Raw genomic sequence first — 22,764 nt, 5'->3', positions numbered from 1 at the left:
CTGGGAGTGGTGCCTACGACTTCGAGGGCATGACATCCTCCATGCGGGCCTTGCAGGATGGCCAGGTTCAGCTACTGAGGCGGCTGGACGAGATTGTCTCCAGGGAGGAACGCATTCTGAAGAGGCAGACCACCTTGGAGGATTCCTTCCTCCGGCTGGGTCAGGACTTAGACACAATGGCCAACGCTATCTCAGCAGATTTTGGCCAGCTTCGGAGGGAGGTACGGCTGGTGAACGCGAGGTTTGACTATTACGATCACCACCTCGACGTCAACTCTAGGCCTCCGACGAACGTGGTGATCATCGATGATGACGACGATGACCAGTGAGGGCTTGGCTCGCCCACACCAGCTGTTTATCTGTTTCCTCTTTTTTTTTTTTTTTTTAGACCCTATTGTATACTTTATTTATTCTCATTCCTTGTATCTGTACTGTAACTGGAATCATTTGTGGAATAATATATTTTGATAGTGATTTTTTCTGTGGTGACTTCATATGTGGAGTACTTGTGTGGTTTGGTTGTGGTGTATTTTGTTATTTGTGATCTTTGTTATATCATGTTATCTGTTGTTTATCAGGTATTGTGTGTAAATTTTTGGAAATCCCATTTTACGCCGTTATGCTGCCGAAATTTCGTCGAAATAGTACTTTATAGGTTATAGTACCAACCTAATTACCTTTTATCTATACTCACGTATGCCATGAATGCAACATATAATGCAACCCCTTTTTATACTTTCTTTCTTTGGCTTTTAATCTTTAAGCTTTTATATTAACCCATCCCCATTACCCTATTATAGAGTCTACGGGATTCTAATGGTATGCTGTGAGTGGAGCAGAGCATCACGCTCTGATACCACCATTTGCCACACCCCGTTCACACTGAACCGGGCCAGTGACCGAGTTAACACCAGTTAACCCAAACCTGCTAGGATCATCAGATACTGTATTCTACCACAGCATAAGCACAACTAATATAAGTTCATCAGATCAGCGGAAGACTAAGTTTTACCTGTGAATAAATCCCATATACTTGATACTCGAATTGTGATACAATAATTATATATATGTGGGCCCGAAGGCATGATAATTACACAATAAAAGTACAATTCATATATCAAGTATATACAGAAAATCATCAAAACAATCAGAGTACACAACTCGGCTCAGTATCAAGGCTAGAGCTCAGCTTGGCATCAAGGAGTGAGCCCATCTCGGCATCACATAGAAGAGCTCAGCTCGGCCTCAGAAGTGGAGCTCAACACGGCCTCAATGGTGGAGCTCAGCTCGGCCTCAGAACTGCTGTCCCGTAGCACAGCTCTCGCACGAGCAGTCAGCGCCGTGTTCTAACTCCTCAGGGGTCCACCAGTCCTCTTCAGGAAACTCGACTGTGGGACCCACCCCATGCTCCTCAGATGTATGACCTGTAAAATCATCAAAAAAGGGGTGTACACGTGGGATGAGCTCACTAGCTCAGTAAGTAAAAAGATGGACCACACAACAGTCCACACATCACAACACATCATATGCACTACATGCCATGCTATACATTTTAAATCACATCCACCTAAGCAACATTACTAAGTCCTTGGTTTTAGTGCTACCACAACCATAGTGCGCGTATACTCTGGGTACGAGCCGCGAACTCCCTCCCGCGATACGCCCATAGGGCTGTCGGAGAAGGCCCACTGTGAGTACTCGGAAAAGTAAAGATAATGCCGTCCACTGGCTCTCAACAGAAATGTAAATGACTGAAAATAAAGGTGCTGACTCCAACAATTTAAAAGCAGTACGATTGGCCCTCTTGAATGTACCACCGGGGTTGTCGACTGTCCTACATGACTCGTCGGGCGTTATGTCTAACCGCCACAGTGACCCGACGACCGCGACCACTGCTTCCCCCCAAATGATAACCCAACACCTTAACCCCTGTTGGGAAGGGTCCTAGCACGAGATGGTGAAAATCCTAATACCGCATGCTCCTATATGACAATAGTACGATTGCATAGTGCCTCCGTGTCCCATTCCACGGGCCACCAATGCACTCGTCTCCAAGCCGACTACGGCATCTAGTCTATCAATGCAACATGCACAATGATGTCCACATTCAACATATAAACATCTCATTCAATTGGCATTTGGAAAGTAAACATAGCACATATGCACATCAAGGTGTGGGATGACTAGACTACATAGCATATTCGTGATGGCATGACTAGACTAGATATATTTAAATGAATGCCAAACAATGCCTTGAAACAAGGCCAAACGTCATCTCCCCACTTACCTGTAGCGTACAAGGATTCTCGTTCGGTACGGTGAGATCCGGTGCGAATCGGGTAGGATTTGGTGAACCTAACATAATTGAGCGGGGTTAGTACTTCACCATTTTAGGATCAAAATTAATGAAATCCGATGACAAAATCGTGTTTAGAACGTCAAAAGAAGGTCACACGTCCGATTTGGGTTCAATCGGACATAAGGATCACCTTCGGGGCCACATGGGTGGGTCAGACAGGTGGGCTGTCTGGCCCACCGGTCCTACCCACCGGTTGGGACCGGCAGGTAGGGGCCCACCTGTGCCACCCACCGGTCTTGGCGGAAAAGACACTGTTTCTTCCCAACTTCCTCCATTCTTTGGGGATTCAAATGGGGCTTTTCCCCATCCATTCTTCACACCTTCAAGGTCCTATAAGATGGTTCTAACCTAGATCTAGGTTAGATTCAAATGATGGGAAACCATCTTACCTTCTTTGCTCAAGAACGACTTCAAACCCTCCAAATCACTTCAAACCCACAATGCTTCTTCCACCTTGTCAATATCTCTTCAAATCCTTCAAGATCAACACATAAATCATCTATTAAACTTTAGATTCATCATCTCAAAGGGGATTTACAAGATCTCAAGAAATCCTACTCGAATAAAGGGTTTCAAGCTTGGGTATGGTGAATGTTCAAAGAACTCAACTTTGCTTACCTCTAACTGTAGATCTAGAGTTGAAGATCACTCTCCCGGCGCCAGAATGGAAAGATCAAGCTTCGGCGTCGCTGAAATCCCTCTTTTCTTCCTCTTCCTTCTCTTCCTTTCTTCCTCCCTTTCTTTTCTCTCTCCTCTTTACTATCCTCACCGACGTACGGGGGTCATAAATGGAAATAAAATAAAGTCATAAAGCTATATATATAATTTCTAAATAAGTGAATAGTGCACATGGATGGGTCACTCAGGTGGGTGGGTGCACCCACCTGTCCGCCCACCTGAGGGCCAAAACTTGGGATTTTGACCCAGTTCGGGCCTTGGCACGAACCCCACCCCTGGCATACGATGTAGCATACGTATATACCTTAAAATACGGATATAATACCTGTTTTATCCGTACATGGCCTTATGGTAGGTGCATGTACACGGCTTGAGCACTCCCGTCTCTTCTGGCACTGGCTCGGACTTGTCGGGCCAGCCGGTGTTTAAGGTCACCCGTGCCATCATAGCCCATAAGGAACCAGCTCTAATTTCCTCTGGCTCGGTTCCTGCATGGTCAAACCGGTCCAACCACGAAATCAGACCGGGTTTAAGAAGCGGGGTATCACACATAATCCCACAAGAAAACCCTTCCCCTAATGTAATAGATAACAAAATTTGATCATACAGTGGCAAAGGGAAGCTATTTTCGGTCAATCCGCAACACCTTGCGACTTCGGTCCTGTTTGCTAAAACGCAAACCTGGTCTACCCCAACGGTTACATCCCTTAAGATAACGTTACCGTTGGTGTAAGTTAATTTGTGTGTGAAATTGGGTTTAGAAGGAGAAATGTTCCAACAGATCAAAGAAGTTCTACCTGAAATTTGGCCACAGAATAATTCATTTCCACCTGAGATCACTTCAAATAAGACATTCAGAGTCATCGAAATCTCTGTTGCCATCGTCACTGCTGAGGAGTTGATCAGAATCAGAGACGGATATCCATCAATTTTTGATATAGAACATCATCAAGAGTTGAGGATCCCAGAGGAACGCTCTTCCACCATAGTCGCTGGAAGGGGGTTCACAGCCGCCAATCAAAAGTCTTGAGGAAAGCTCTTTCGCTGTAATCTCCGTCGTTGGAAGGGTTGTGGTGAAATTGATTTGGAGACTACAAGTAATGAGGTTAATTTCATCACTTCACTATTTTTAAGGGCAAAATGGTATTTAGATAAAAAATAAACTGATGATGTCAGCATTCTTAGTATATTATGTAACAGAGACTAACGGTAAGGGGTATGAGTCTAATTTGGTGAAAGAGATGGGGTATTTCTATAATATTGGCATTCTTCAGGGGGTGGTGCTGTAAATTACCATAGATTTTAATACTACATGAATTCATTTTTTTATATTGACCTATAATAATAAAATATTACTAGTAACCATATTACCATGGACTATGAGTTTTCCTTCTCACACAGTGTAAGAGAAATCCCCTCATCATTGTCATCGGTCAATACATAGTAGGGAGTGGAAATTTATGACGATATAAGAGTCCAATCATAAGGTCAACACTAGTGATGCGCGGATTCTTCCTTATATGCAAGTGAAGGAAAACTTTTGTCTCTTACTATATTTGATAAAATATCAAACAACATATGAACATTTTTTTACTTTACCTAGGGTATAAACAAGTTGTTGTAGTTGAGGGTTGCTAAATGACAATTAAAAATATAGTTTATTTCATTTTTTTTAATTCTATACTAAACCAATACAAGCATACGTTAAGCATACATTATGGGCCAACTTAATAGGTATTATAAGTGGCCCACAAATGGTTAAGAAGATAGACAGGTTATCTTTATCGCCCATTAGTGGGCTTTTAAAGTGAGGATGGAGATAATTCATGTTAATTTTTTATATTAATTAAGATTAGAAAAAAAAAAACTTTAATATGTATTAAGCTGCGTGCGCAGTTTGGTGTGACATCTTTTATTCCAATATCAACTTTCAATCTAAAGAGACTTTACCATTTGACAAAAATAAAACATTGACTAATATTGAAAACTTAATAAATATCTGGAAAAAAAAAATGAACACTTAAAAGTAAAAGAAAATAAGTCCTAAACTTAAAATGAAAGTAATAAAAGTTTAGAATCCAATGGCTGTAAAATATAAAAAGTAATATGGATGGTTTTATGGTTCAAGCCTAAAGGTAAACCCCAGTTGTATACAATCACACTTAATTATAGGAGACTTGAGCTAGAGACGTCTACATAACGCCTTTGGAAGGAAATATATTATGAATAATGGAAATGATAAAAAATAAGGAACTTTAGGGTATAGTTGTCGGCATAAATATTGCTTAAAAGGTAGAACACTTACAATCTCAGGATTGAAGTTATGATCCTCCAATCGATCGTTAATGCTTATTGATTTAATACCAACCTCAAGTTGTAATGGGTCGATTTCGAATTGATCTGATAGTAGACCAGACCAAATAACTGATTATCATTTGGCAATTGACACCCTTACCTTCCAGGCTTCCACACAACTTAGACCACTAAATTCTTTGTGCAACAAAGGAGTCGATCCCAAGACCTCACCATGTTGGCAAGGCTTACAACTACTCCTCAGGCATGGTATTGGATTGGCTGTATTAATTATATGGTAACGATATCGACTGAGACTGATACTGATACTGATATCTAACTGATTTGGATTCGTTATCAGTTTGGTTTAAGAGGTAAAACCATAAAGAAATTATATTTAAAAAAAAATAAAGGCAAAAATGATGGATACGTAACAATTCGATCCGGATTGGATCGGTGTCGGCGGCCGATAACTAAATCTATGCTTCCAGTTTATTTAAAAGTTAGCGTAGGATTACAGCTCAGTGTGTATGTGCTGACGAAGAGCGCGGGTAGTGTTGTGACTTGTGACATAGTCGTGACCTTCCCCCCCCCTCTCTCTCTCTCTCTCTCTCTCTCTAATTCTCTCGTTCCGAAATAAACGAAAATCCTCCTCCGTTTTCCGTTTTGGGGTTCTCTCAAAATCTCTCCTCCTTCCAACTCCAATGACTTCTTTCGCAGCCTTTGCTTTCTCTCCTTTTCGCCTCCAAACCCCAATCCTCCTCCTTTTTTCATCTTTCTAGTTTGAGGTCAAGATTTGGGTTTTGAGTCTTGAAGGAATGGCTGGTTTCTTTCTTTCGGTGGATTGAAGCTGCTGTTTCTTCATTCCAATGTCTTTCAGAGAAAATTCTATTGATTGCTTCCATCAACGTCTCGATCGGATCTCTTCTAAGAGGAAGTTGGATGATTATGGGCCCTCTGACGATGATTTATCCGATTTATTGAGAAGGATGAAGAGGGATGAACCTGACGCTGTCAATTCGTCTGCTGGAGGGGACGCTAGGTTAGGGCACACCAGTACTAGTGTCGGTGCAGATGAATCCGATTTTAAAACCAGGGTTTCCGATGTTCGATCGGTTTCTTGTAGTGGCTCCACCGATGGAGGCGTCGCCAGCTCGTGTTCAAGATTGCAGTTCTTTGTTCGTTCCATCTCTGGTGGTAATACCATTGTTATTCACGCCGGCCCTGATGATTCTGTTAAATCTGTTCATGAACAGATTCGAAAGATCACCGGGATTCCCATAATCGAGCAACGTTTGATATACCGGGGCAAGCAGTTGCAGTGGGAACAGTCGCTTGCCCAGTGTTGTATCCAGAATGATGCTGGTCTTCAGCTCGTTGGACGGATGAGGAGCACGGAGTATCCTCGTACTTGGCAGGTTGTCAACGATTTGGTATCCTCCATATGTCGACTCTGTAGGGAGGAGGCACTCCAGCCACCCCGTTCCTATAGATACGTCAGAGCCCGTGTGGAGGAGTTCTTGAGGATGACTCCCAAGGACGATTCTGAGATGGCATCTGGGCATATCCAGATCTTCAAGTCCGCTGGTGCCGCCACTGCTCTCGTTATGCTCTTCCTTTCTCCCGTTAAAGGGAACAAGCAATGTGCGGAGGATTCAATTCGGCTTTTCCTCACACAGGATAACGAATTACTACCAAAAACCGTGCAGGCTCACTGTGCTTCCATTGTGCTGGAATTCTGTAAGTTGCTCTCGAGAACTTCTCGTGAGGATCCATTGTACATATCATGTCGAAACACTTTAGGTTCATTGTTGGAAACCTTTGCGGGGGCACACGAGTCGAGATATTTTGGAAACGAGAAGGCTTCGGTTATAATCCGAGAGTTTTACCCATTTGTACGTGAGTTGGCAAACCGACTCTCTGCGTGTTTAGAGGTGGGTATGAACTCGCCGCAGTGCGTTGGGTTATCCGTAAGTGACGTTCGTGATTTCTCTGCGTTCTTGTTGCCTTTAAGAAGAGCAATTGAAGACCAGTTGGTCGGGGATGGTCCCGTGCGTATTACTTTGCTTGAGGGTGGTGATAAAAGTCCATTCTGTGGGGGTGAGATCGAATTACTCCATAATATTTTCCTTGAGTTGCTGGAAAAAATTGATCAATGCTTAATTAAAGTGGAGGGTTTTCTCGCTGAAAAAGTAACTGGAGAAAATGAAGGCCGCCAACTTGTGTGGTCTCAATATCTTGCTATTTTGAAGGAATTGAATAGCATTTCCAAACTTTATCACGGCGCTGAAGACAAGCTTCAATCGGTTATGAGGGCTAGGCGAACTCCATTGAATGCACTTATTAGATACACAAGGCGAAGTGATGAGCACCGCTGGTTTCTTGAGCATAAAGATGTGACTGATTTTGAATCTAGGAGGCATTTGACAATGATGATGTTTCCTGAGGTGAAGGATGAATATGAAGAACTCCATGAGATGCTCATTGACAGGGCTCAATTACTGGCTGAATCATATGAGTATATCTATACCGCCGATGCTGAAGCATTGCATGGTGGCCTTTTCATGGAGTTCAAAAATGAAGAAGCTACAGGTCCCGGTGTCTTGAGAGAATGGTTCTGCTTGGTGTGCCAAGCATTATTCAATCCTCAAAATGCCCTTTTCCTAGCATGTCCAAATGATGGCAGAAGATTCTTTCCTAATCCTGGTGAGCTTATCCTGAATGTGCTTTTGTTAGTTTTTTCTTCTCAAGTTTTGATTGCCTTTATTGTCTTTATTAGTCAAAAGTTTTTCTTAAAAAAACTTTTTGTATTTATGCAAGAATATGTTGCTCTAATCACTATTTTAGTCTATTTGAATATTTGAGCTTCCTCCCTACTGCCTCAAGACTACTTTTAATGCCCAGTGGAATCATCTAAACTCAGTTATTCACTTTTTCCAGCTTACAACATTTGGAACTGACTTAAGATCAAAGTCCTCCTTTATTTTTTTGGGTGGGTGGGCGGTGTTAGATTTTGGCAGTTGTGCAGAAGTAATGCATGATATGTTCAAAAGGAGAAGAATGAACAAAGAATCATCCCATTGTTATCCTTGCATTCAATCCCTTCCCATTTGCTTATAGAAACTTTTGGAATCCGTATGCTCTTCCAAATTCAATGTCTTTGTGTGGATCTCAATGCTTAGAAGAACGAATGTGTGTGATATGCTTCCACTATTGGAATCCAGGTGCTCTTCATTTGTTGTGTTATGACAATTAAGGGCCCGTTTGATAACGTTTCTGCAGAAACATAAATTTCCGTTTCTAGAAACAAAAACAGAATTTGAAGGTGTTTGATAGTCATGTTTCTGGAAGTCGATAGTAACCAGCGAAAAGAATGGCCACGTGTCGTTTCGAGAAATGGAAAAACAAATAGAAATTTTTATTTATATTTCTGAAAACAAGTGAAACGGAACAGTTTTATCAAACGTTTTTTGTTCCGTTTTTTGAAACGTTATCAAACGGGCCCTAAATGTCACACCAGTTTCTCATTCTAGTTTATCTCATGGGATTTCTTAGGCTTGCTTTCTGATGGAGTACAGGTCTTTTGGACTGTTATGACTTATGACTTATGAGTGGTTTTTGGGAAGTTAAGCATCCATCTTGTAGGTAAAGAATGCAGTGCTTTCTTATTCGTGGCTTTTAATGCATGGTTGTTAATGATTCAGTAGTAAAGAGACATTGACATGGTCCTCTTTCTCTATCAATTATTTTTAAGTGGATTAGTCTAAGCTAAGATGCACCCCAAGTAGGATTGGATGAAAGTATTAAGTTACAATTTCGGGAATTCATGGATGTATTATTGCTAGTTTTTATTCAAAGAGAAAAGATTATTAGAGGTGGTGATCTGAATGGACATGCTGGGAGAGATCGTAGAAGATATGAAGGGGTACATTGAGGTTATGGTTTTGGAGAGAGGAAGGAGGGGAGGACCTCAATCTTAGATTTTTTTTGTCATTTATGATTTATCCATTGTAAACACTTACTTTGAAAAGAGAGATGAACACTTAGTTACGTACAAAAGTGGGCATCATAATAGCCAAATAGATTTCTTCCTAACTAGAAGGTCTGATAGATTGTTATGTAAGGCCTGTAAGGTTATACCAGGGAAGTGCTTAATCACACAACATAGATTAGTGGTCATGGATATATGCATTATTACACAGAATCATTAGATAGGGGAGCTTGTTTGCCCTAGGATAAGATGATGAATCTTAAAAAGGAGATTCCTTGAATTCCTTTACTGGTAAGGTGGTCAAACAACGAAAGTGGGACTTTAAGGGAGATACTAATACGATATGGAACGAGATGGATACTTTTATTAAAAAGGTTACTAAAGATGTCCTACGGGAATCAAAAGGAAAATGTCACACCTTTAGGGGGGAATTGGTGGTTGGATGATGAGGTCCAAGCATCCATTAAGACTAAGAAAGCTAATTTTAAGACGTAGAATGATGTAGAGGATCTAAAGGGGTATAAAATTTCCAAAAATGAAGATAAGAAGATTGTGAAGAAAATCAAGGGTGAAGAAATAAGATGATCTTTATAACAACCTGACCACAAAGGAGGGGAAGAAAGCTATCTATAAGATAGCTAAAATAAGGGAAAGGAAGAGTTGAGATTTCAACCATGTTAGATGTATTAAAAGTGAAGATGGCAGAGTACTAATAAGGGACACATTAAAGAGAGATGGAAAGAGTAATCCTACAACCTACTAAATGAAGACAATTCCGGCAATAGTGATTCAGAATATTGCATTACTCATCAGGACACTACATGACGTAGATATATACGTAATATTAGGGTGTTTGAAGTTAAAGAAGATTTAAGAAAGATGAAAGTAAGCAAGACACATGCCCAGATGGGGTCCTAATAGAAGTGTGGAAGAGCTTAAGAATATGTGGTTTATCTTGATTAATCAAATTGTTTAACATGATTATGAGCGCAAGGAAAATGCCAAATGAATGGAGGAGAAGCATGGTTGTTCCGATTTACAAAAATATTATATTCAGAGCTGCAATAACAGTTACAGGCATAAAACTAATGAGTTATACTATAAAATTATGGGAGAGGGTTATTGAAACCCAGTTGAGATGAGAATATACTATTTTGGAGAACCAATTTGGTTTTATGCTAAGGAGATCCACGATAGAATCTATCTACTTAGGAGGTTCATGGAAAAATTTAAAGTTTGCAAGAAGGATCTTCGTATGGTATTTATTGGCTTAGAAAAAGCGTATTACAGTCCGAAATGTGTTTATTTGGCATGTACTAGAGAAGAGAAGTTAAAAAAAAAAAAAAAAAAAGAGAGATGTACGACTAGGAGGTTTGGGAAGGGTTATAATGTACATAGCCTTACCCCTGCTTTGTGAGGAGGTTGTTTCTTGACTTGAACCCATGTCCGCTTGATCACAATGGAGTAACCTTACAATTGCACCAAGTTCAACCGTCTGTACTAGAGAAGAGAAGTGTCTCAAGTAAATATGTGGATGTTCTGAAAGGTATGAATGATGATGTGGTGACTAGCGTGAGAACCTTGAGGGGTTAAGGTAGTGAATTCCCAATTACAATTGGGTTACATGAAGGATCAATTTTAAGCCCTTATTTGTTTGTTCTTATCATGGATGATTTAACTGAGGACACTCAAGATGAGGTCCTCTGGTGTATGCTTTTTATTGACGATATAGTTTTGGTGGATGAGTCAAAATCAAGGATTAATTCCAAGTTGGAGTTATGCAAACCAACCTTGGAATCAAAAGGTTTTAAAATAAATAGAACAAAGACAGAGTATATCGTGTGTAACTTTAGTTATACTAGGATGGAATATGAGATGGTGAAAATTGGCGAGAGGGAGATTCTGCAAAGTGATGACTTTGGGTTCTTGGACTCAATGACAATTAAAGAAGGTGATATGGAGGATGATGTTTCCAGGTGAATTAAAATGGGATGGATGAAGTGGAGATGTGTGTCTTAAGTGTTTTGTGATCAACATATTCCTTTAGAGCTTAAAGGAAATTTTATAGTATAGTCATACAACTAGCTATAATGTATTGTGCGAATTGTTGAGCAGTTAAGAAGCATCATATAGATATATTAAGTGTATTGGAGGTGAGGATGTTGAGATATATTTGTGGTAAAACTTAGAAGGATAAAGGAATGATCATATTAGAGCTGATTTGGGAATAACCCTAGTACGTGATAAGCTATGGCAAAGTCATTTGAGTTGGTATAGCTATGTTCATCAAAGGCCTTGGGATGTTCTAGTTAGAAGGAGTGATTTGATTCAGATTAAAGGAATTAAAAGAGTTAGGGGTAGTTCTAAAATGACCCTAGGAGAAGTTGTGAGGAAAGACATGTATAGCTTAGGCCTTGTATCAAGTATGACCTCGAATAGAGTTGAGTGGAGGGCATGGATCCATGTGGCCGACACCATTAGGGCTGCATATAGATTGTCCTTGTTGGCAACATTGGCCACATGTCAATGATGAGGTGGCCATATGTGATGACGTGGCAACGTACGATCACTCTGATGACATGGCATTGCTTAGAGGTGTGTTAGAGATTGCATGAGTGCAGTAGATGTGGTAGTGGTGTTTGTTATAAGTTCCAACCAAGTTGCAGCAATTTTGACCGATTTATGTTTGGGGGTATTTTGGTCCTTCAAGAAGGTAGTTTCAATTGTTGGTTCTTTTTGGAAAGTTGTAGAATAAAGTATTTGGTATCCAACACATCCAGAATCATTTCGATCCAACTTCGAATGTGAGAGTTATGGTCAGTGCAAGCTTCAGAGGCATTTTAGTCATTTCACATGGATGATTTTGAAGACGGGTTATTTGGAGAATTGTAGTGTTCTGAATCGTGAGCCCAATGCAACTTGTTTTGGCGTGATCCGAGTTCGTGTGAAGAAGCTACGGTGATTCTCGTTTGGTCACTCCAAAAATGACCAAATATCAATTCAAATAGCTCTTGGTTAGTAATTTTGGGTCTCAGGGGTTTGTAATTACTTCAGGTGTAGGGGCCTATAGGTAATTTTCTCAGAAGGTCAAACAGATGCCCGATGAGTGGTTCAGATGCATCTGTGTAGTTAAAGGAGGATTTTTGAAAGGTTGTTTATGGCAGAAGGAGTTTTGAGTGATTATGAGAAGTTCAGGTTGATCCCAAGTCGGTACACCCAAGGTTAGCCATGCCACAGTGATTTGAGATTGATGGCGGACTTGGTTTTGCATTGACACATTAATGCAGGAGTAGATTACAAGAAATTACCCCAGCAATTTATAACCCCAAACAATACAAATAGAACCAGGAAACAAAGAAATAAGACATTCAAATAAACCCCCAAGGATACAATATCCATATAGGAGCAAAACCAGCCCAAAACACAACCCGATAGGAGAGAGAAAGACCTGCAATAGAGCTGGAGAGAGAGAGGTGTGGCCAGGTCTGTAGCAGTCCGATTGAGCTGTACTCTTGAGCGTAGATAGTCCCTAGGGAGGGTACAAAAACCCCAAAAGTTGAGAGGATTCTGACGGCTGGTTGTGAAGTTACAAGCTTTCTTGATTTTCTGACCTAGGAGAAATAATCGCAGGCTTCAGGAGAGAGAATCAAATCTGGTTTGTAACTTGGACAGATCTGAACTTCTGAATATTCACAACAGTCGTATACTTCAACAGCAGTAACTTTAGGATAACATAGAAAGCTTTAACCAAGAAGAAACAAAGGGAAAAGTGGGGGAGGAGCGGTTGTCTCGGCCCGGGCTTCTCACCCACAGCTATCCCGGCTGTTCTAAGCAATTGACTGTAATTATTCTTTATTCAAATCTGAAATTATGAGTACATAGGCTCCTCTATTTATAGAGGGCAGAATAGCAATCAAACTACTGCTAGGAGCTAGTTTCCCAATAGGACTAGACACTCCTACTTCAACTAGGAGCTAGTTTCCCAATAGGACTAGACACTCCTACTACAACTAGGAATTCAATAAACCTATGTGGAAAACAAATAGAGTCCTAAGACAATTTGGACTCGATATACCACTTACTCAACTCGATGGGCCCAATGGCCCACTAATTAATTAAAAACAACTACTAATTATTCCCCTAGCTGATGGGCCCAATTGGCCCTTATTTGTACTTAGCCACTCAGGTGGACCAAGTAGGGGTTCGGCTGGCTTCTTGGCTGGACCCTAGCCACTTAGGTGGACTAAGGCTAGACCCTTCTTCCTCTCATATTTCATTCCATAATGTGGATCTATATCAGCTCCCCCTTTCTTAGAATCATTCAACTCCGATGAATGGGTAAGGGACATATAGTGCTCATAGAGGTCCGTGTCAAGGCGTTGAAAGTCATCGGCATGGATCCAAGTACAATCCTCTCGTGGTCGACCTTTCCATTTAATGAGGAAGGAGTAGTACCCTTTGCCCCCACGAACTGTGGTGAACTTGTTGTCGAGAACATCTTCGATGACATCATCTTTAGGGTTTGCAAATTGAGAAAGTTTGAGGGTGTGTTCAGTGTCACCGTCATCAGAATGGTGTCCCAAATATATTGTCAGATCAGCTACATTGAAGACATTGTTGATCTTCAGAGTAGGAGGTAGCTCTAGCATGTAAGCATTAGTGCCAATGCGCTTCAAGACCTTGTAGGGACCCATGTTCCGAGGATGGAGCTTGTGCACTGTACCAGGAGGAAACCTCTCAGGTGGAATTCGAACCATTACCAAATCACTAGTAATGTAGGACTAGGTTTGCCAAGTCAAACTAGACCCAAACAACAGGATCTTGTAAACCAAAGAACAACTATAATTACCCAAACATTGGCGGCAATCAACAGTCCAGAAGTAATCAATCAATAGTCATTGAAAACCAGAATTCTCAAATCCAAAACCTGGAATTTCTGAGCGTAGAGACTACACCAACAAGTAGACTAACCAACAATAGGAATAGAGCATTGAATAAGACACAATCAGCAGCAAACACCACAGGAACAGATAAACCAAAGTACCAAACCAGAACTCAACTCTGGACAGCAGGTTCTGAAACCTTACAGTCGATCCCAGCAGTTTCAGGAAATTCAATAACAGAATATTAAAGAGCCTATAATCAACTCAGATTACTAATTAGAAAGGTCCAGTCCATCGGAGAATAAAGGCAGCAGTCAAATACAACACTAATTAGACAAGAAAATCTGGGCAGAACTTCAATCGGACAGAACAGGGAGACTTTCCATAAGTCTCAATCCCTTGGTCAGATCCCTCTAAATTTTGGATCGAGTCTCCCATTTAGCAAGGGCAGCACTCGACCAGAATTTCATATCCATCTGACGGCTGGTCTCTTAGATTGGTACAGGTTTGTGGGAGAATCCAGAACTCTTAAAACCCAGAAAATTTTTTGCAGAAAGTTCAGATTACTTACTTGGGAAATTGAAGAAGATAACCACAATAAGAGAAACCAGAAATAATAACAACCCACTCGGACTTCTCGCCGCAGAGTGTCGCTTGGATCAAACACCAAACCCTTCTTCTTTGATCAAACACAAAGAACCCTCATAGAGGAGAAATGCAGTAGCATCTTTTTTTTTGTTCATAAAATCGTGGCTCTACTAATGAGAGCTCTCCTTTATTTATAATAATGATGGGGAGGGTTTACAAGTAATAGTAACTCAGAGTTACTAAATTTGAGTTACTAAAAATTGATTACAAGAAGTTACTAAAAACTGGAAATTAGAATCTAATGAAAATAGAAACTAATCTAGACAGAAATTAGAAACTAACAATGACTTGAATTTAGAAACTAATTTAGGTACTGAAATTAGAAACTAAATAACCCCATCTAAAAAGGAAACAAATCACTGAATCCCGTATGCAGCCTTAGAACCCCTAGTTTAGACCTATAAAAGTGGCCCAATATACTCCAAACCACATGGACTGAAGGCCTAACACGTATACAACCCAACCCAAAGCTTATTCCTAATAAAACAAGCCTAGTTTGGTGAAGAATCTGCATCAACTAGGCTGAAATTCCACGTAGTGATGATGTCGATTGGCAGTTGCTTAGTATCCGTCATTGCTAACAGCGATGCAATGACGAACATCACCATGTACCTCCGTGATGTGTCTAGGGAACTCATCGGCTTCTACACTAATACGGGCCTGCGGTGGCAAAGGTACCAAGTCAACCAGTCGTTGAGGCTGCAGTCCAAGGACAATCTCAAATGGTGTACGACCTGTGGTGCGGTTGACAAAACTATTATAGGCGAATTCAGCAATATCCAGTATAGATGGCCAAGTCTTTTCATAGTCTCGGACTAGATATCGGAGTAAGTTGCCAAGACTTCTGTTCACCACTTCCGTCTGTCCGTCTGTCTGAGGATGGAATGCAGTGGAAAACTTGAGTTTAGTATTTGTTTTCAGCCATAGAGTCTTCCAGAAATAGCTCATGAACTTGACATCCCTATCTGAAACAATTGTCTGTAGTAGACCATGTATGCGCATTATCTCTTTGAAAAAGAGTTTGGCCAAGTGACTTGCATCAAGAGTCTTCTTGCACGGGATAAAGTGTGCCATCTTGGAGAAACGATCTACTACCACAAATATGGAATCATACCTTTCCTGTGTAGGTGGTAAGCCTAGGACAAAATCCATGCTTATGTCTTGCCAAGGTACATGTGGAACGGGCAACGGTGTGTACAATCCAGTATTCTTCTTTTCTCCTTTAGCAAGTGGATAGGTGCGGCATCTCTGTATCACATGTTGCACATCCTTTAAGAGTTGAGGCCAAAAGTATAAGTCTTTCATCATGGAGTATGTTTTGTCCTTGCCAAAGTGTCCACCCATTCTTCCTCCATGTAGCTCTCGAATCAAGTGATGTCTCAAAGAGGTGTTTGGGATGCAGAGACGAGTGCCTTTGAAAAGATGCCCATCATGTATAGCAAATTTGTCATCCCGTCCTCCTTGTAGGTTGTTGAATACTTCTGAAAAATCAGCATCACTAATGTACTCCTCTTTAATGTGTTCCACTTGATGCAGAATCGAGGCTGAACTGGGTTGACCCGTCGGGCAATCTCGACCGAGACGAGTCGGGTCTGATTAGATTTTTGAAATCAATAGGATATTTTAGGAGTTACTTTATTTAGGAAGAATTGAGTTATTTAATTTGTGACGATATGTAATCTTTTATTTTTGGGTAGTTTTTAGTCAATTAGGGAGTTACCAATTTAAATTTTATTTGTTTCTAATTTCATTAGTTAGAATTTAGGAAGCCATTTTGAAGTTGCTAATTTTAGTTTTAGATTTTACTAGGCAAGTTTTAATTTTCAGTTATTATATAAGGGCATGTAATCCAAGTTATTAGACAGAGATTAAAAAGATGAATTGAGCTTGAGTAGTTGAGAGCCTGCGGGCGTGTGTGTGATTCTTTTCCCCCTTTCTTGGTGCGATTTCTCCCTTTCCCATGCAACTCTGAGATCCCTATCTGGGATTTCGTCCCTACCCCTACCGGCCCTCCATCAGAATGTAATAGGGTTGTAAACACATACGCCAAGAATGGCACGGTCAAAAGGGTGGGGGGGAGTGGATTGGAAGACATCAAGAATGTAAGAAGTCAATGTTCAAGAAGAAAATGTCAGAAGCAAGCAAGCAACAAGCTCTTCACAAAAAATTGCATAATAAGGATAGAAATATTGCACAATACCCTCCCTCTGAAACCTTCTATACTATATCGTGGACATGCCAGATGATCTCCCGATGTGCAAAATTGTACTGGCCGCCCACTAGTACTAAATAAAAGACAATCTGAAGTAACCCACTTATACTGGGATTGATCTCAGCACTACCATGTATTCCAAATATTCAGATTTGCCATCATAGTTTCACCATTATGGCCTTCTAATGTGGCAATCCCTACTTCATCGCATCATCTTAAGTCTAAAGGAGAAACAACCATCAAGTAANCACTCTTGGGCGTAGATAGTCCCTAGGGAGGGTACAAAAACCCCCAAAGTTGAGAGGATTCTGACGGCTGGTTGTGAAGTTACAAGTTTTCTTGATTTTCTGACCTAGGAGAAATAATCGCAGGCTTTAGGAGAGAGAATCAAATCTGGTTTGTAACTTGGACAGATCTGAACTTATTAATATTCACAACAATCGTATACTTCAACAACAGTAACTTTAGGATAAAATAGAAAGCTTTAACCAAGAAGAAACAAAGGGAAAAGTGGGGGAGGAGCGGCTGTCTCGGCCCGGGCTTCTCACCCACAGCTATCTCGGCTGTTCTAAGCAATTGACTGCAATTATTCTTTATTCAAATCTCTCATTATGAGTACATAGGCTCCTCTATTTACAGAGAGCAGAATAACAATCAAACTACTACGAGGAGCTAGTTTCCCAATAGGACTAGACACTTCTACTACAACTAGGAATTCAAAATTGGACTAGGAATAATAAACCTATGTGGAAAACAAATAGTGTCCTAAGACAATTTGGACTTGACATACCACTTACTCAACTCGATGGGCCCAATGGCCCACTAATTAATTAAAAACAGCTACTAATTATTCCTCTAGCCGATGGGCCCAATTGGCCCTTATTTGTACTTAGCCACTCAGGTGGACCAAGTAGGGGTTCGGCTGGCTTCTTGGCTAGACCTTAGCCACTTAGGTGGACTAAGGCTGGACCCTTCTTCCTCCCATATTTCCTTCCATAATGTGGCTGGCTTCTTGGTTGGACCCTAGCCACTTAGGTGGACTAAGGCTAGACCCTTATTCCTCTCATATTTCCTTCCATAATGTGGATCTACATCAGCTCCCCCTTTCTTAGAATCGTTTAACTCCGATGAATGGGTAAGGGACATGTAATGCTTATAGAGGTCCGTGTCAAGGCGTTGAAAGTCATCGGCATGGATCCAAGTACAATCCTCTCGTGGTCTACCTTTCCATTTAATGAGGAAGGAGTAGTACCATTTACCCCCATGAACTATGGTGAACTTGTTGTCGAGAACATCTTCGATGACATCATCTTTAGGGTTTGCAAATTGAGGAAGTTTGAGGGTGTGTTCACTGTCACCGTCATCAGAATGGTGTCCCAAATATATCGTCAGATCAGCTACATTGAAGACATTATTGATCTTCAGAGTAGGAGTAGCTCTAGCATGTAAGCAGTAGCGCCAATGCGCTTCAAGACCTTGTAGGGACCCATGTTCCGAGGATGGAGCTTGTGCACTGTACTAGGAGGAAACCTCTCAGGTGGAATTCGAACCATTACCAAATCACTAGGCTGAAATTCCACGTAGCGACGATGTCGATTGGCAGTTGCTTGGTATCCGTCATTGCTAACAGCGATGCGACGACGAACATCAGCGTGTACCTCCGTGATGTGTCTAAGGAACTCATCGGTTTCTACACTAATACGGCCCTGAGGTGGCAAAGGTACCAAGTCAACCGGTCGTTGAGGCTGCAGTCCAAGGACAATCTCAAATGGTGTATGACCTGTGGTGCGGTTGACGGAAATATTATAGGTGAATTTAGCAATATATAGTATAGATGGCCAAGTCTTTTCATAGTCTCAGACTAGACATCGGAGTAAGTTGCCAAGACTTCTGTTCACCACTTCCGTCTGTCCGTTTGTCTGAGGATGGAATGCAGTGAAAAACTTGAGTTTAGTATTTGTTTTCAGCCATAGAGTCTTCCAGAAGTAGCTCATGAACTTGACATCCCTATCTGAAACAATTGTCTGTGGTAGACCATGTATGCGCACTATCTCTTTGAAAAAGAGTTTGGCCAAGTGACTTGCATCAAGAGTCTTTTTGCACGGGATAAAGTGTGCCATCTTGGAGAAACGATCTACTACCACAAATATGGAATTATACCTTTCCCGTGTAGGTGGTAAGTCTAGGACAAAATCCATGCTTATGTCTTGCCAAGGTGCATGTGGAACGGGCAATGGTGTGTACAATCCTGTATTTTTCTTTTCTCCTTTAGCAAGTTGACAAGTGCGGCATCTCTGTATCACATGTTGCACATCCTTTAAGAGTTGAGGCCAAAAGTATAAGTCTTTTATCATGGAGTATGTTTTATCCTTGCCAAAGTGTCCACCCATTCCTCTTCTATGTAGCTCTCGAATCAAGTGATGTCTCAAAGAGGTGTTTGGGATTCAGAGGCGAGTGCCTTTGAAAAGATACCCATCATGTATAGCAAATTTGTCATCCCGTCCTCCTCCTTGTAGGTTGTTGAATACTTTTGAAAAATCAGCATCACTAATGTACTCCTCTTTAATGTGTTCCACTACTGCACTTTGTACTGTGAAGGTGTGCATCATCATCACCTTTCGATTAAGTGCATCAGCCACTTGATTCTCCTTCCCAGCTTTGTACTTGAGAGCAAATACGTATCCTTGCAAGTATGAGATTCATTTAGCGTGCCGATCACTAATGGTCTTTTGTGAGTACAAGTATTTGAGTGCTTCATGATCCGAATAGAGCACAAACTCTTTGCCAATTAAGTAATGCCTCCAATGCTTGAGGATTTGAACAATGGCATAGAGTTCAAAATCATAGGTAGAATACTTTCTTTTTGCATCATTCAACTTTTCACTGTAGAAGGCAATCGGATGGCCCTCTTGCATAAGCACTCCTCCTATCCCAACATGGGATGCATCAGTAGCCACTTCAAACATAAGATCAAAATTGGGTAGTCGAAGCACTGGTGCTTCTGTCATCTTTTGTTTGATCAAGTTGAAAGCTTTAGTGGCTGCCGGAGTCTACTGAAATGGGACTTTTCCCCCTTTTGTGCATTCTGTAATTGGGGCTACAACGGCGCTGAAATTCCGGATGAATCGTCGGTAAAATAAAGCAAGACCGTGAAAGCTACGAACCTCGGTCAAAGTCTTTGGAATAGGCCAATCAACGACACTTTTTACCTTCTCCGGATCAGCTTATATGCCTTGTGAAGACACAATAAAACCAAGGAAGATGACCTTGGGCAGCATAAAGGAACATTTCTTCAAGTTGATGTATAACTTTTCTGCCCGTAGTACTCTCATGACACGTCTCAGATGCTCCAAGTGTTCATTTTGTGCTTTTCTGTATATTAGTATGTCATCAAAGTACACTACGAGAAATTTGCCGATGAAGGGTCATAGTACATGTGTCATCACCCTCATGAAAGTGTTAGGTGCATTGGTGAGGCCAAAAGTCATAACCTTCCACTCATACATGCCTTCTTTTGTTTTGAAGGCTGTTTTCCATTCATCCCATGGACGGATTTGAATTTGATGGTAGCCACTCCGTAGATCAATCTTTGAAAAGATGGAGGCTCCTGTCAACATGTCAAGCATATTATCCAAATGAGGAATAGGAAATCTGTACTTTACCGTGATTTTGTTAATGGCCCGGCTGTCGATGCACATACGCCATGATCCGTCTTTCTTTGGTGTCAATAGGGCTGGTACTGCACATGGACTCATGCTCTCAACCAAGAACCCTTTCTTTAATAAATCATCCACTTGTCTCTTGAGCTCGGCATGCTTTGTAGGACTGAGACGGTAAGTGGGCAGATTAGGGAGTACTGACCCAGGCACAAGGTCAATGGCATGCTGAATATCCCTCATCGGTGGTAGTTTATTAGGCAGTTCCTCTGGCACCAAATCTGAAAAATCAACAAGTAACTCTTTGATTTGTGGGGGATGTTTGACCACTATCACTGGTTCAGCAGCCTTGGTAACAAGAGCTATGATTAGGCCGTTTTCTTCACCAAGGGTCAGGAATTCTCTATGGGGCAGCACGCATAGCTTGTTGTCCACAATGTTCTTCTTGCTGAAATTTTCTTTGCATGGTTGCTTATTTTGCTTAGTGGTTGTTTTGGAAGAGGTCTTAGCAACACTCTTTAATACATTTTGACTCCTTAGTTGGGCAGCCCTTAACTTGTCTTTTACCTGAGGTATGTTGAATGGGTTTAGAATGAATGGTTTTCCTTTGTGATCGAAGATGCATTGGTTCTTAGTACCTCCCACTAGCACATTGTTGTCATATAACCAAGGCCTTCCAAGTAGTACATCAGTGAGGACCATGGGCATGACATCACACCATACACTTTCTTCATAATCTGAGACCTTCAATGGGACTGAACACCGTTGAGTTACAGTCATGGTGTTGCTGTCTAGAAGAGATACCTTATATGGCTGTGGATGGGATTTAGTCTTAAGCTTTTCGTCAATGACAAAGGCTTGAGATACCACATTCACACAACTTCCACTGTCCACAATCACTTGAGCTTTGTGAGGTCCACTAGACATTAAGGTGTAGAATATATTGTGCCTCCTCCAGTCTTCACCCTTAGTTTCATACACTAGGATTCTTGCAACCACATTGACATAAGCATGAGGATCATCATTCTCTGGTGTAAGCTCATCTTCCAGTTTATTCTCCTCTCCTTCAACTACAACATGAATAGTCCAATCGTCATCCTGAGGTTCGTGGATTTGTAAATCCGGAATGGATTCTATGACACTGATGATAGAGTTGGATCGTCCCCGCTTAGGGCAGAATTTTGCCGTGTGTCCAGTCTTTCCACAACTGTAGCATGTCACAGATCCACTCTCCCTTCCTATTGGAGCCTTCCCCTTATCCTGTGTATCTTGTGGAGCTCGGGTAGGAAATCTAGTGGGTTTGGTTGGTACATAAGGCTTTTTGTTGTCAGTTGGCTGGATGTACCTTCTGGAGGTTGTTTTGATCAGATCTTCTGCTTCTAGTGATTTGTCAAAACAAGTGCTTAAGGAGGGTATCTCGATCATGCCAAGCTTCTCACGAATATCGTACCTTAACCCCAGTTTGAAACGAGATATGAACAGTTCTTCGTCTTCTTTATGGGCACCTGTTCATGAAAGCAATTCATTAAAACGATCAATATAATCTCCTACAGTCATAGTACCTTGCCTGAGAGTATTCAGCATGTCGTAGAGTCGACGTCGGTAGGTGGGTGGCAAGAATCGATCGTTAAAGATAAATTTCAAGTCTTCCCAATTGTGAGGCATCTGACGACTGTAGATCAGCCTATTCTCTTCAATCCTCCACCAATCCTTAGCTCCACCAATTAACTTAGTGACAACTAATTGAACTTTCCTTTCTTCAGGCATACGATACCATCGAAAGTAGTCATGAAAGGAAATTACTCAATCCTGGTAGTAGAGGGGATCGTGCCTCCCATTGTACTCTTTCAATTCTAACTTGACCTTATACGTATCGTCAGGCTGATAAAGTTGATTGTCATATTCATCATACTCATCATTCTGAGCTGGGACATTCCTTCTAGGTTGCATAGTGACTCTTCTGGGAACATTACCAATGCAATTAATAGCAGGTTGAACATTAGTTTGGGCAACAGTTGGTTGGGTGTTAGAGTGGGCAGCAGTAC

General features: G+C 41.2%; 1 protein-coding gene across 1 annotated transcript; it reads left to right on the top strand.

Annotated features, from left to right (window-relative positions):
• The first annotated feature begins 5,895 nt into the window (after positions 1-5,895).
• On the top strand, positions 5,896-8,205 carry LOC122060873 (E3 ubiquitin-protein ligase UPL5-like). The gene has a single exon (XM_042623972.1). It carries the CDS (start codon positions 6,199-6,201, stop codon positions 8,191-8,193), a length of 1,995 nt encoding a protein of 664 aa, XP_042479906.1. The 5' UTR covers positions 5,896-6,198; the 3' UTR covers positions 8,194-8,205.
• The last annotated feature ends 14,559 nt before the right edge of the window (positions 8,206-22,764 follow it).

Source organism: Macadamia integrifolia, chromosome 14 (assembly GCF_013358625.1).
Source record: "Macadamia integrifolia cultivar HAES 741 chromosome 14, SCU_Mint_v3, whole genome shotgun sequence".
In the NCBI taxonomy this organism is placed as follows: Eukaryota; Viridiplantae; Streptophyta; class Magnoliopsida; order Proteales; family Proteaceae; genus Macadamia; species Macadamia integrifolia.
Note: the sequence above shows the minus strand (reverse complement) of the source record. Positions and strands in the feature narration are given on the sequence as shown.

What these genes read in the sequence shown, in the direction of transcription:
- LOC122060873 (XM_042623972.1), top strand. Translation starts at nt 6,199, where the DNA reads ATGTCTTTCAGAGAAAATTCTATTGATTGCTTCCATCAACGTCTCGAT.